Source organism: Malus sylvestris, chromosome 3, assembly GCF_916048215.2.
Source record: "Malus sylvestris chromosome 3, drMalSylv7.2, whole genome shotgun sequence".
NCBI classification, from domain to species: domain Eukaryota; kingdom Viridiplantae; phylum Streptophyta; class Magnoliopsida; order Rosales; family Rosaceae; genus Malus; species Malus sylvestris.
In genome coordinates, this window is record NC_062262.1 from 2,378,040 (window position 1) to 2,393,724 (window position 15,685).

General features: G+C 36.4%; 1 protein-coding gene across 4 annotated transcripts; it reads right to left on the minus strand.

Moving 5' to 3' along the window:
• Window positions 1-1,233: 1,233 nt before the first annotated feature.
• On the minus strand, window positions 1,234-14,568 carry LOC126616272 (cellulose synthase-like protein E1). Of its 4 annotated transcripts, XM_050284294.1 has the most exons (9): window positions 14,242-14,568; window positions 12,949-13,270; window positions 10,460-10,600; window positions 10,056-10,187; window positions 9,615-9,827; window positions 9,273-9,500; window positions 8,804-9,151; window positions 1,794-1,890; window positions 1,249-1,691 (listed from the first exon to the last, which is right to left on the minus strand). In XM_050284294.1, the coding sequence occupies exons 1-9, from the start codon at window positions 14,511-14,513 to the stop codon at window positions 1,336-1,338; spliced, it is 2,109 nt and encodes a 702-aa protein (XP_050140251.1). In that variant the 5' UTR covers window positions 14,514-14,568; the 3' UTR covers window positions 1,249-1,335. The 4 variants fall into 4 exon arrangements, with proteins under 4 accessions (XP_050140250.1, XP_050140251.1, XP_050140248.1 ...); XM_050284293.1 differs by lacking the exons at window positions 8,804-9,151; window positions 9,273-9,500; window positions 9,615-9,827; ... (2 more) ...; window positions 12,949-13,270; window positions 14,242-14,568 and adding exons at window positions 1,975-2,322; window positions 2,400-2,627; window positions 2,741-2,953; ... (2 more) ...; window positions 4,913-5,234; window positions 5,321-5,678 and having other exon boundaries at window positions 1,234-1,890; XM_050284291.1 differs by having other exon boundaries at window positions 1,249-1,890.
• Window positions 14,569-15,685: the final 1,117 nt, after the last annotated feature.

Genomic DNA, 15,685 nt, shown 5'->3' on the forward strand with positions numbered 1-15,685 from the left:
TTGTGGAGTTTTTGTGGTGTGGTGGCACAACTTTAGGTTGGTGGAACGAGCAGCGCATATGAGCTCCTATCTCTTTGCCTTCATTGACACCATTCTACACTCCTTTGGATATAGTAATTTAGCATTTGTAATAACCGCCAAGTTGGCTAATGAAGATGTGTCACAGCGGCACAAGAAAGAGATTATGGAATTCGGGGACTCTTCTCCAATGCTTACCCCATTGGCAACACTTGCATTGCCCAATTTGTACTGCTTTGCTGGGTTTCTTAAGGAAGCAATCAATGGGAAGGGCATAGCACAAGTTTATGATACATTGACTTTGCAAATTCTGCTATGCGGGGCTCTGATTCTCATCAACCTACCCTTGTACCAAGCACTTTACCTAAGGAAAGACAAAGGAAAGATTCCAGCCACAGTCGCTTTTAAGTCGATGGCATTTGCTGTGGTTGCTTGTACTTGTTTCAAATTTTCATATTAAAGCATGCAAAACTCTTTAGATTCAACTCTTTCACACAAGGTATTTTTGTGAACTAAAATTTTGTTTAGGATCAAAATAATGTTGTCTCTCTGTTTTTAAATTAGTTTATTGTATCATCTTAATATAAATTCTATTGTCGAAAGCTTATCAGATCAGTGCTTGATCTTCTTCCTAGTAAACATGAAAAACCCTATCAAAGTTTTCCTCCCGCACAACGCACAATCTTTGTATTGATCAGAATTAGATAACACAATCTGCAAAACCTCTATCTCATGCCCCTCTGACATATCCTCGCCTAGTTAGTGATGCGTATAAACTCCGTTTCTGATAGTCCTAATTACCAGTTTTTGCAATCCTCCGAAATTCGGATCTAACCATGTTTTTTGTAAGTTCATCATTCTAGTGTAGTCCGTCTCATGGCTTCAATAATTCTGAAAGCATTCTTGGCTTCAAAGGCACAAGAAAATGCCAGACTAGTATAACCACCTGAAAGAGTAGCAACTAAACGGCCTACTTAATGATTTGATAGTAGCTTAATATTTCTAATGAGTTTAAGATAGATGATTAACTTGGTATTCCCGGGATTACACGCTGCGTAGTCTTTTATATGAACATATTGTAATACTATGGTACCAAACTCATAATTTTCAGAATAGCATAGGGCAATGGCATGGAGCAAGCCATGGAGTAAGAAAGATGATGAACAATCACATTTCTTTGGTTGAAATAGGAATTAAATCACATAATATCTCATTAAGGTAGAGATTTTATGAAGTCATCTTAAGCCCTGAAATCCTCATGGTAGGCCTCAATCGGGGGTAATAACAATTTCTAATGGTTCTAATAGTACATTTCTTTTAATACAAATATTGGAAACAGATACAAGCAGAAACTGCAAATGCCATTGATTTGAAAGCTACAGAGCTTGGCAGCTTTCCCTTGTCCTTCCTTAGGTAAAGAGCCTGGTATAATGGCAGGTTGAGAAGAACTAAAACCCCACACAGAAGAATTTGCAAAGGCATTTTCTCATAAGCTTCTGCTATTCCTTCTCCAGAGATTGCTTTGTTTAAAAACCCAAGGAAGCAGTACAAATTGAGAATTGCTAGTGTTGCAAGTACGGTAAACATTGGCGACGAATCTCCAAATTCCATAACCTCTTTCTTGTATCGTTCTGACACATCTTCGTCATCCACCTTAGATGTTATTATGAATGCTGTATCAGAATATCCAAGCGAGTTTAAAATGGTGTCAATGAACGCAAATAGGTAGGAACTTGTTCTCTTGTAAAGCCACATTCGTTGATCGTTCCACCAACCTAAGATTGTGCCACCACACCCCAAAAACTCAACAAAACTCCAAGTGTACTTCGAAATTATCACGTATGCAAATGGTATGAGCCAAGGGCTCGAGACCTAAGTCCAGAAAGCAAAACCCTTATTATAAACATTGAGTAAGTTGCAAAAGAAAATATGTATATTTTGACACAAAAACAGTACCTGTGGAAATAAGGAAATGCCTTTGAGGAGGTAAAGGGAAGGGACAATCGAATAAAATAATGCTGCCAACGAATTCGAACACCAGAAGCAGTAGCAACAATATCCAAGTTGAAGACCAAAGCTAATTTTTCCATGTGCATACCATGCAGGGCTGTATTTAGAAAGCAAAATCTGGAAATCGCCTTCTGTCCATCTCTTATGCTGCACAAGCGTCTGAGTTAGCGTGGTTGGGGCTACTCCTAAGAAAGCTTTCCTTGTGGGATTGCAATACACTGATTTCCAACCGCGGCATTGGATTGATAGCCCTGTGATCACATCTTCTACCGGACATCCATATTTCAATCCCATCTGCAAATTATAGACATTCATCAAGCTCAAATTAGTGTGCAGTTGTGTGTGTGTGTGAGAGAGAGAGAGAGAGAGACCTCTTTTCCCCATTGAGTGTTCTCTTCAAATGTACAGCTTGCAAGACTTCCTGAATTTTCTTCTAATTCATGAATTCTACTTTCTTCTCTTTGTCCACTGAACTCCCATTTCATATCAATCTTGGATCCCTTGATAAACTTTCTCCCACAAAGAGTCTCTCTTCTGTGAAAGCATCCACTTCCGACATATAGAGTGCCGCCATAACCATCCAAGCCATGGAATTCCACCTTCATTCCCCACTCCAACATGTCAACTATAAAGTTCAATATAATTTAACATGAAACTCCAATTAAAATAAGTTCAATTCTACAATCATGTAACTCCATTAACATCTACTCACCTCGCTGATTATGAGTAAAGAATTGCTATACAAGTCGTTCTTAGTTATATTTTCAAAATTCTGTGGGAACTGTACGAAGGCAACCTCTTGGCCTTCTTCTTCATCCATGAAGAAACAAAGCGCATCACGTATGGCCATGGAGTTGTTCGAATACATATCGCAGTCTACATTAAGAATGACCTGCCCATTGCTAATGTTTGAAGACACCCTAATCTGCATAAATATTAAGGATCACAGAACAAACAGTGAATGATTATTACATCAATAAACACTCTAAATTTGATGGTTTTGGAAGCACCATTTTTGGTCTCTAAGTGCGATCCCTAACCAACAAGGCTCCCTGATTTTGCGAAGGTCGGGTGAGAACATCTATCGTACACAGCCTCAACCTTTTTAGTCTTTCTTGTAAAAAAAAATTCACCGAATAGATGTAAGTTTATAATTACCAGAGCATTCATAGCGCCAGCTTTGAAGTTATGGTGATGTTGAGGCCTTTTCTCCCGAGCTAAATACACTAAAGTTGGCAATACACACCCTTCAACATCTCCTGAATTAGAGTTCCTCCCATCAATTAGAATCTGGAAAAAGCATTTAATTAGTACACATCAAATTTTTCTTTCCACTATTTTACTATGATTTGAGAAAAAACATGGAGTACTTGGACATAAAGGAAAACTTAGCACAAAATCGAGCGCATTGGCGTTCTAGAACATCCATTTAATAGAATAAGGATTTGTTGTTGTTGTAGTTGTTTACCATGACTCTATGACCATGAGTTGCATTTTTTTCTTTAAAAGAGATCATTTAAGTATCAAATTAGTTTCATACGTACTTGAAGAATGGTGTCATGGTCACGTCTAGATGAATTTGGATCCCACTGAGAAAAGCCTTTGCATTTTGATCGTACTTCTTCTGAAATCCTGCCTAGCTTCACTGCATTTTGAATTTGATTCTCCATTTCTTTGTATGATTTCTGTAGCAAAAATTTCAGAAAACAGGTATCAGTGAACTAAACAATATAAATTGGGCTGGACTGCCCAAACTTATTTTATTACCGTTAATATTTACTTTGAAAAGTGGACATCTTCATTGCTGTTTGCATAACTTATCTATAACAACGATGTCCTAAGCCCATTACTATGCTCAGCTAATTGTTTTGGTGATATATTTTCTTAAAGAAATTATTATTGATACTTTAAAAATAAATTATACACTTTAAACTTCTTAGGCGTGGACGATTAGACTATGGGAGTGTCAATTATAGTTCTCTTTTTTAATATACAGACAATATTAAAAAGGTAACAAGAAATGGTAAAAAGATACAAACCACTTTCTTTCATAAATAGAAAAAGATTACAAACCACTTACATTTGTTTACTAGGTGTTGTGTACTTTATTTTATTATTTTCAATTTAGGCCTACTTTCAACTTCATTTAATTTTATCAAGATGCACGCATACAAATAATTTAGTAAATAAAATTATAAATAAAAATTTTGTGTAATTTGAACATTATTATCTCAATCATACTCTTAGCAAATGTTCCAAACACACATAAAAAAAAATTCCTCTTGGTCAATGACCAAAATACTAACTCGAAAATTGTCAAACGACTCATAGCTGATTTTTATTTTTTTTATTTTTTATTTTTTATAAAGCGATATGTTATAAACAATACTAATTTACAAAAACAATAATTAAATTCTGATACAAAAGAAAGGTGCCTTGCACGTTTAGTAATGCTAAGTAGATTAAATTTATAAATTATATGATGTGTCATTAATAAAAAAAATAAGCACGTTATTAACACTTAAATAATAATTTAATTATTAACAACGACATCATATGATTTACAAAATATAATTGAATAGTTAGTCTCTTTCGTTTGCCCCTTTGAATTTGTTATATTCAATTGATATATCCTACAGATACGGCTGTAATAACTAATAGTTATAAGAACTGTTAGATTAGGTGGTTAAAAACATTCATCATTACACATGAGGAAACCCTTAACTCATGACTGCCGTTTGAGAAAAACAAAAAATTAAACATGATTAGTTGCCCCATTTAGTCTTTTATCTTTACGTTATCTTCTTAGCTTTTTGGGCTGTCACGAATATAATAAGTTACACAAAATTCTGAATTTGATCCAATACAGAAAAAATTTGTGTACCTTAGTAACCCAGAAATCTTTAGCCTGATCATCATCAATTGCATCAGCAGATACTGTGACAAAATAAGCAGCAGGTGACCTTGGCTCCACTTTGTACCTCTTGCAGTATGGTATCCAATACTTTGCAAACTCAGCAGCCTCGAAGAGAGCATAGTACGTAAGTTCCGACCCGCCATCATCGGACAGATAGACGCTCAGCTTCTCGGGCGGGTAATCATAAGCCATCACTGACAAAACCGTGTTAATCACCATCATCGGCGGCTCAATGGTTGGGTCTGCCGTGCACACAAATACGTCCACTCCCGGCAATTCATTCTCGTATCTGAGTTCAAATTTCATGAACGATACTTGTTGGATAACAAATATAAAGAAATGAGTATGAAGTTAGAAATACATATAGGAAAGTACCTTTGAGATAGCCTATCTTTGAAGGTGTACCTATACACACGGTTCCACCGGGAGGCCTGAGTGAGGAGCCAGTAAAAACCAAACCATATCTCAGCACCCAAAAGTCCAATCCAAGCAAACCTTCCATCTTCTCCTGCTTTTGGTATGTGACTCAATCTATAAAACCATATCAAACATATTCCTGCAAATATAGATGCTGCAAAAACTTTATACAGGACTGTTCCCTTGGCTGTCCTCGTCTCGAACAACGGCAAATACCCTTCATTTCCCATCTAGTTCAGACCTCTCTCAACTCAGCTCAGCTCTCTCTGTCTCTCTATCATAAAATAACAGAGAACGACAAATATGGTTATATTTATTTGTCAGCCACAGCCTAACATTGTTGACAATTATTTACTCCATTGATGTGAGCCACCTATGGGAGAAAGGATATTATATTAGCACAAGCACCTATTGGAATTATTCAAATTTTTAATGTTATTGTATTAGATGCACTGAACATTGTACTATCTAGAGGTTGATTTGAGAGCAAAGTGTCCTACATCAGTGAGGGATAGACCAATGCAAGACTTATAAGATATTGGACTACTTTCCATAATACCAATTGATTTACGAGGAAATCCCAAATTCTTTATGTTATCAAAGGAGGTTGTCTCTGGTTTAAAAGCCCAGGGGCAACACGTGCTCACACATTCTCCTAATTTGTTGTCCAAGTGTAAGCTTGAAAATTGATCACACGTGAGAGGGTATGTTGCGAGTTCATATGCTTGTGCAATATAAGAGATGGTCAGAAGGTAACCTCCAGATTTTGCTTTCAAAGTATAGTCCTGCATGGTATGCCTATGGAAAGATTAGTTTAGGCCATCAACTTGGATATCTTCGATACTCCTTTTGGGCTGCAAATTGCTGGGCAACACTGGTTTACTCAATTCTTCCTTCACTTTACCTCCTTAGAGGCACATCCTTATTTCCACAGGTATGGTTCTAAGTCCTTATTCTCATTAATTTCCCACAAAATTGCACGATGCATGTTTCTTATATACATTTGCAATTGTACCTTATTTAACTACCAAAACTAACTGATGGGTTAGTAATCATGTTGGTCCTTCAATGAATTTGTGACTCAAATTGGCAATGTCGGTATATATCTATACCTATTTGTTTCAAATAAAAACCATATGCAGTTCAACTATGATTTTGGGGGCCTCATTTAAGTTATGCTTATGACCCCCAAAATCTAAGGATCAACCTTACTTCTCAATGTTTCAAAAGAATATCTGTTCAGTTTTTAGATATGAAGCTCATGGCTGACACCAAATGTACATGTATGCTTGCATGCATTAGCTTATTAGATTCGGATCACACATTCAGACAAAAATTAACCTAACAGACTAAGTGAACAAACAGTTACTTTCTAAATATTTATTTAGTATATATTTTATGTCTAATGAGTTTTGTTTTGTGAATTTAGATCTCAAGATCTCAAGCATGGTTCATACCATTTGTGTATGTGATCATTGGAAAGTACACTTGGAGCTTTGTGGATTTTTTGTGGTGTGGTGGCACAACTTTAGGTTGGTGGAACGAGCAGCGCATATGAGCTCCTATCTCTTTGCCTTCTACACTACTTTGGATATAATGATTCAGCATTTGTAATAACCGCCAAGGTGGCTGATGAAGATGTGTCACAGCGGCACAAGAAAGAGATTATGGAATTCGGGGACTCCTCCAATGCTTACCCCATTGCCAACACTTGCATTGCTCAATTTGTACTGCTTTGCTGGGTTTCTTAAGGAAGCAATCAATGGGAAGGGCATAGCACAAGTTTATGATTCATTGACTTTGCAAATTCTGATGTACGGGGCTCTGATTCTCATCAACCTACCCTTGTACCAGGCACTTTACCTAAGGAAAGACAAGGGAAAGATTCCAGCCACCGTCACTTTTAAGTCGATGGCATTTGCTGTGGTTGCTTGTACGTGTTTCAAATTTTCGTATTAAAGCATGGAACACTCTTTAGATTCAACTCTTTCACACAAGGTATTTTTGTGAACTAAATTTTGTTTAGGATCAAAATAATGTTGTCTCTCTGTTTTAAATTAGTTTATTGTATCATCTTAATATAAATTCTATTGTCGAAAGCTTATCAGATCAGTGCTTGATCTTCTTCCCAGTAACATGAAAAACCCTATCAAAGTTTTCCTCCTGCACAACGCACAATCTTTGTATTGATCAGAATTAGGCAACACAATCTGCAAAACCATCTAGCTCATGCCCCTCTGACATATCCTCGCCTAGTTAATGATGCGTATAAACTCCATTTCAGATAGTCCTAATTGCCTCAGTCTTAGCTCGGATCAAACCATGTTTTTTGTAAGTTCATCATTCTAGTGTAGTCCGTCTCATGGCTTCAATAATTCTGAAAGCATTCTTGGCTTCAAAGGCACAAGAAAATGCTAGACTAGTATAACCACCTGAAAGAGTAGCAAGTAAACGGCATACTTAATGATTTGATAGTAGCTTAATATTTCTAATGAGTTTAAGATAGATGATTAACTTGGTATTCCCGGGATTACACGCTGCGTAGTCTTTTATATGAACATATTGTAATACTATGGTACCAAACTCATAATTTGCAGAATAGCATAGGGAAATGGCATGGAGCAAGCCATGGAGTAAACAAAATGATGAACAATCACATTTCTTTGGTTGAAATAGGAATTAAATCACATAATATCTCATTAAGGTAGAGTTTAGGAAGTCATCTTAAGCCCTGAAATCCTCATGGTAGGCCCTCAATCGGGGGTAATAACAATTTCGATTGGTTCTAATAGCACATTTCTTCTAATATAAATATTGGAAACAGATACAAGCAGATACTGCAAATGCCATTGATTTAAAAGCTACAGAGCTTGGCAGCTTTCCCTTGTCCTTCCTTAGGTAAAGAGCCTGGTATAATGGTAGGTTGAGAAGAACTAAAACCCCACACAGAAGAATTTGCAAAGGCATTTTCTCATAAGCTTCTGCTATTCCTTCTCCAGAGATTGCTTTGTTTAAAAACCCAAGGAAGCAGTACAAATTGAGAATTGCTAGTGTTGCAAGTATGGTAAACATTGGCGACGAATCTCCAAATTCCATAACCTCTTTCTTGTATCGTTCTGACACATCTTCGTCATCCACCTTAGATGTTAATATGAATGCTGTATCAGAATATCCAAGCGAGTTTAAAATGGTGTCAATGAAGGCAAATAGGTAGGAACTTGCTCTCTTGTAAAGCCACATTCGTTGATCGTTCCACCAACCTAAGATTGTACCACCACACCCCAAAAACTCAACAAAACTCCAAGTGTACTTTGAAATTATCACGTATGCAAATGGTATGAGCCAAGGGCTCGAGACCTAAGTCCAGAAAGCAAAACCCTTATTATAAACATTGAGTAAGTTGCATAAGAAAATATGTATATTTTGACACAAAAACAGTACCTGTGGAAATAAGGAATTGCCTTTGAGGAGGTAAAGGGAAGGGACAATCGAATAAAATAACGTTGCCAAGGAATTCGAACACCAGAAGCAGAAGCAACAATATCCAAGTTGAAGACCAAAGCTAATTTTTCCATATGCATACCATGCAGGGCTGTATTTAGTAAACAAAACCTGGAAATCGCCTTCTGTCCATCTCTTATGCTGCACAAGCGTCTGAGTTAGCGTAGTTGGGGCTACTCCTAAGAAAGCTTTCCTTGTGGGATTGCAATACACTGATTTCCAACCATGGCATTGGATTGATAGCCCTGTGATCACATCTTCTACCGGACATCCATATTTCAATCCCATCTGCAAATTATAGACATTCGTCAAGTTCAAATTAGTGTGCAGTTGTGTGTGTGTGTGTGTTTGTGTGTGTGTGTGTGTGTGTGTGTGTGTGTGTGTGTGTGAGAGAGAGAGAGAGAGAGACCTCTTTTCCCCATTGAGTGTTCTCTTCAAATGTACAGCTTGCAAGACTTCTTGAATTTTCTTCTAATTCATGAATTCTACTTTCTTCTCCTTGTCCACTGATCTCCCTTTTCATATCAAAGTTGGATCCCTTGATAAACTTTCTCCCACAAAGAGTCTCTCTTCTGTGAAAGCATCCAGTTCCGACATACATAGTGCCGCCATAACCATCCATGCCATGGAATTCCACCTTCAATCCCCACTCCAACATGTCAATTATAAAGATTAGAATAACTTAACATAAAACTTTTCAATTAAATAAGTTCAATTCTACAGTCTTGTAACTCTATTAACATCTACTCACCTCGAAGATTACACGTAAAGTATTGCCATACAAATCATTCTTAGTTATATTTTCAAAATTCTGTGGGAACTGTACGAAGGCAACCTCTTGGCCTTCTTCTTCATCCATTAAGAAACAAAGCGCATCACGTATGGCCATGGAGTTGTTCGAATACATATCGCAGTCTACATTAAGAATGACCTGCCCATTGCTAATGTTTGAAGATACCCTAATCTGCATTGATAGGATCACATAACAAACAGTGAATGATTATTATATCAACAAACAATCTAATATTTGATGGTTTCGGAAGCACCATTTTTACCTCTTTCAGGGCGATCCGAAGCCAACAAAGCTCCCCGCTTTGCGAGGGTTGGCCAGGAATGTCTATCACTTTTAGTGTCTTTTGTTAAAAAAAAATTTTAAAAATTTACCGAATAGATGTAAGTTTATAATTATTACCAGAGCATTCATAGCGCCAGCTTTGAAGTTATGGTGATGCTGAGGTCTTTTCTCCCGAGCTAAATACACTAGAGTTGGCAATACACACCCTTCAACATCTCTTGAATTAGGGTTTCTCCCATCGATTAGAATCTGGAAAAAGAGTTTAATTATTACAAATCAAATATCAGACAGCAGTGGAAAAGATTAACTTTTTTTTCAATGTTTTACTACGTACGATCCTGAGAAAAGACGTTGAGTACTTGGAGCAAATGGAAGACTTGTCACAAAATCGAGCGCATTAACGTTCTAAGATTCATACAGCGACCCATTTAATAGGATAAGACTATGTTGTTGTTTACCATGACCCTGAATTGCATTTTTACTTTAAAAGAGATGATTTGAATATCAAATTAGTTTCATACTCGAAGAATGGTGTCATGGTCACGTCTAGATGAATTTGGATCCCACTGAGAAAAGCCTTTGCATTTTGATCGTTCTTTTTCTGAAATTCTGCCTAGCTTCACTGCATTTTGGATTTGATTCTCCATTTCTTTGTATAATTTCTGTAGCAAAAAAAAAAATCAGAAAACAGGTATCAGACCATTAGTGAACTAATCAATATATATTGGGCTGCACTGCCCAAACTTATTTTTTTTACCGTTAATATTTACTTTGAAGGTGTGCACCTCCATGTGTTGTGTGTGTGTATTTTTTAAATTGTTATTAGCACTAAAAAAATCTAATTATATACTCTAAACTTTCTATATTTAAGAATACAAATACTCTTAGAGCAACTCCAGTGTAGGAGCCCTCCCCCCAGGCTATTCATTATTTAATCCACCCAGTGAACAGTAATTGCTCTTAATGAATAGTGCATTCTCCTGGCAATTGCATTTTGCATCTCCACCCCTACACTGAATAGCCCTGGCAATTGGTAATAAAATATTATTATTTTATTTATAAAATAATACAAAATAATTTTTAATTGTTTTCCTTTTTCTTTTTTCCTATTCCTTTTCCATTTCATTCTTCCAAACTCAACCGACAACCATTCTCTCATTTTTTTCCAAAACACTCTTCATGTTTCTAGCCCTCTGTCTCTCATTTCCCTCTGTCTCTCTGTCTCTCTGTCTGTCTCTCTCTCTCTCTCTCTACCGACGCAACCCCCCTCATTTCTGAAACCTCCCTCTTTAATCTCTTTCATTCTCTTGTATGCATCATCATATCACAATTTGGGTGATCCACCATTGAAGCCGACGCCGGAATCGCATCATCAGATCTACTATGCTACCTATCCTTCCCTCCCCTTCTTCTCCTCCACCGCCACGTCCTACACTGCGCAGTCTCCGTCTCTAGCATCACAGACGTCGGAATCGCATGCTCCGAATCCTCCGTCAGCTCCTTCTCCTCCTCCACCGTGACCACCGCTGGAGCTGGAGAGGATGGGGATAGTGGACGAGATCAGCGCAATGTTGGAGGAGTTGGAGGCCTGACAGAAAAACAAACATTAAAAAATGCGTCTGACGTCAGCTGACGTCAGACCCACCTCAGGCTCTCGGGCCGGCGAGAATCGACAGGCCTGGCGCTCGGGGGTGCTCGGGCTCCCTCGCCAGCCAACGCTGGACTTCCTCCCTCGGGCAATCAAGCCCGGTTCCGGAGCCTGTCCCTCGAGCAAGAGCTCCCGCTGGAACTGCTCTTAGAGCAACTTTACCCTATTCAGTTGTCAATGGAAATACACAATTTATCCACCAATACCTAAAAACCCCTCTCCACCCCAGCCCAAAAAGTCGGGCTACATGTGGGCCCATCCATTTTGGACCAAGCAATCAGTCGGGGATAGCCCGTGTGTGCGCCTGAGTCTATTTGACGTCAAGCTGATGTCAGCCACATTTATATTCATTAAGTCAATAATTGTCTTTGTCCAATTGTCTCGACAATTATTGCCTTAACGGGGGTGTAATTGCTCTTATAAAATGTGCAAGATTAAATTTTTAAAGTGTCAATAGTAATTCTCTTTCTAAACATATAAACAATATTAAAAAAGAAGCGCCAAAACACAGGAAGAAAATACAAAGCAGTTACATTTGTTTACCACGTTTTGTATTGCTAGCTGCACTTTGTTTTATTTTTTCTAATTTAGGCCTACTTCCAACTTCGCCTAATTTTATTAAGATGCACACATACAAATAATTTAGTGAATAAAATGTATAAATTAAAAAAAATGTGTATAAATTTGAACATTATTATCTCAATCATACCCATAGGCAAATGTTCCAAATACACATGAAAATTTTTCCTTGTGGTCAATGACCAAAATAATGACTCGAAAATTGTCAAAAGACTCATAGCTGATTTTTTTTTTATAAAGCCATATGTTATAAAAAATAAAAATAATAATAATAAATCCTAATTTACAAAAAGATATATTTTGGTGTAAAAGAAAGGCTTATTGCGAATTGAGTAGTGCTAAGTAGATCATATTTTTATATCAAATTTACAATCATATGATGTTTCATAAATAGAAAATTAACACGTTAATTAACACTTACCTAATAATCCAATCATCAATAAACACGTTATATAAATTATAAAATATACTTTAAAGAGTTGATCTCCTTAACATTACCTTACTAATTTATATTCAATTAATAGAATCCCACACACAGAGCTTTCACAACTAATACTGATGATACCCATAATGATGCTTGCCCATTTTGTGAAAACAACAAGTAAACGTGAGAAAACCCATAACCAATGCTTGCCCTTTTGAGAAAAGCAAAAAATAAACATGATCGGTTGACGGACTTTGTCTTTATCATTTACGTTTCTTCTTGGCTTTTAGAACCGTCACGAATATTATAAAGTTATACAAAATTCTGAATTTGATCCAATACAGAAAATCTTTGTGTACCTTAATAACCCAGAAATCTTCGGCCTGATGATGATCAATTGCATCAGCAGCTACTGTGACAAAATAAGCAGCAGGTGACCTTGGCTCCACTCTGTACCTCTTGCAATATGGTATCCAATGCTTTGCAAATTCAGCGGCCTCCAAGAGAGCATAGTATATAAGTTCCGACCCGCCATCATCGGACAGATAGACGCTCAGCTTCTCCGGCGGGTAATCATAAGCCATCACTGACAAAACCGTGTTAATCACCATCATTGGTGGCTCCATGGTTGCGTCCGCTGTGCACACAAATACATCCACTCCCGGCAACTCATTTTCATATCTGTTCATGTAACTCCAATATGTCATCAGGTCAAATTTTAGGAAGGAAAAATTAGTATTCGATTCCTAGTTACTAATGTTCATTGATTGAGACCTTATTAGTTTTCAAATTTTGATTAGAGTCCCTAGCATTAATGTGATAATGAATTTACATGTTTATTACATATTTTTTAAAATAAAAATTAGTAATTGATTTAGAGTTTTAGTATTCACACCTGTATTAAACTCCTAATTAATTTTCAATTCAAACATTTTCAAAAAAAAAATTAAATTAGAATAAGTTTGTACCCATTAGTTTTTTATGAAAAGATTCTCAATTTTTAAATCTTAAATGTACCCATTCATATAATTTTCAATTTTTTTAATCTTAAATGTACCCATTATTAAATATACAAATTTGTTATAGGTAAAATGTACCATTTTTTTAATATAAAATGTACAAATTTTTTATACAAAAAGTACCCAATTTTTTTAATACAAAATCCATTTTTAAACTTATATGGGTACATTTTTTTTCCGTTGATTTGAGAATGTATCTATATCAAGTTTAATCGAATAAATTTACTAATGTTATTAAGCCTAATATCTTCATTTTTTCTGTGTTTTGAATAATGTATCCATGTTTTGGTACAATAATTTTTTTTTGTTAATTTTGATGAATGTACCCATATTTATATATATACACACACACATAAAATAATAGAGAGTATAATTTATATATTTTTTTTTAATCCCGGAAATTATGGTTTATATTTAAAATCTCATTAATAAAAACAAATACTAATTATTTTTAATTTAAAAAATATTACTTACACTATTACTTTAATGTTAGAGACTTCGATCAAAAACTAAAAACAGACAAGATTTCAATCAAAGAGTATTAATAGTTGGGAACCGAATCCAAAATGTCCCTTTTATGAACCACAGTTGTCCAATAACAAATAACAAACTAACATGAAGTAATTGATATACCTTTGAGAAAGCCTGTCTTTGAAGGTGTGCCTATACACACGGTTCCATCTGCAGGCATGAGTGAGGAGCCAGTAAAAACCAAACCATATCTCAGCACCCAAAAGTCCAATCCAAGCAAACCTTCCATCTTCTCCTTCTTTTGGTATGTGACACAATCTATAAATCCAAATCAAACATATTCCTGCAAAATTAGATGCTGCAAAAACCCTATACAGGACTGTTCCCTTGGCTCTCCTCGTCTCGTACAATGGTATGTACCCTTCACTTCCCATCTAGTTCAGACTCTCTCTCAGCTCAGCGCTCTCTCTCTTTCTATCCTAAATAATAGATAAGGACATGTATGGTTACATATATTTGTAAGCTACAGCCTGACATTAATTATTGACAATTTTATCCATATGATGTGACTTCCACCAATGGCAGATTGGATATTAGATTAGCACAAGGGACCTGACTTCTCTGCCCTCCCAGTTCTCATACACTCTCATCCCCTCCTATTTTGTGCGGTCACTATTACGCCACATCAGTATTTTATATTAATTTTTTTTATAGAGATAATAAGACAAAAAACAATAATGATATAAAATGTTGACGTGATTTAATCGTGACCTCACAAATAGGAGAGGATGGGAGTGTATGGGAACTGGGAGGGCAGAGAAGCCAGGTGCACTTATCGGAATATTCAGTTTTTAATGCTATTGTATTCAGTGCACTGAGCATTCTACTATGGACAGAGGTAGATTGTGTTTGAGTGGAAATTTAATATTAGGCTTAGTGAGAGTGGAGGCTCAAGAACACAAAAAAGGCAAAGGGAGAATTGGGATCGGACAAGTTGACAGCCCAGAAGGAATAAAAATCATTTTTTGACAAGAAATAGACAACAAACCTATGTGAGAAGTGACACTTAGTAGGGCAGGTCACCCTTAGCAAAAAATACTTTTCAAGGGCATGGATAGGTAAATAAGTGGTGACTCAACATGTTCAGGAGGCCATCACCAAAAGGCAAGGTTTGGACAGTTGGGCTAAAAAGTCTATAAAAGCAGTAAGGGATACCAGAGACAAGGACACTCAACCAATCAATGAAAAGACATCAAACTTTGCTCTCAGAAAAGCAAGAAACCAAAAAGTTTTAGTTTGTCCATACTATGTTCTTTTAGTCATAGATTCACCATAGAAAGCTATCTTTTGTCAAGTTTTAGAAACTCTGCTACACTCCCCCAGCGTTGTAGTATCGAATCCCTTTAGTAAACCCGTTTTACCTTTCATTTTCCAAATATTACAACCCCTATAAACACAAAGAGAAGTGGTCACAAGAAGATGAACCTTGCCTGACAAGTTTATAATCTTGCCCTAATCTCTTTTGTTTGTACTTACATAAAGTAGATATGTTGTTTAAATGCATCTTCCTTTGTGTTTTAAATCATTTTCAACTGATTTTCATTCA

Bases quoted from the DNA above. Each gene is read 5' to 3' on its own strand.
- LOC126616272 (XM_050284293.1), bottom strand. From the start codon at position 5,592: ATGGGAAATGAAGGGTATTTGCCGTTGTTCGAGACGAGGACAGCCAAG. The intron at 3,319-3,572 runs GTACGTATGAAA...TGCTTTTTCCAG, and splicing joins ACCATGACACCATTCTTCAA to ATTCTAATTGATGGGAGGAA. The intron at 1,891-1,974 runs GTACTGTTTTTG...TTCTGGACTTAG, and splicing joins GCATTTCCTTATTTCCACAG to GTCTCGAGCCCTTGGCTCAT.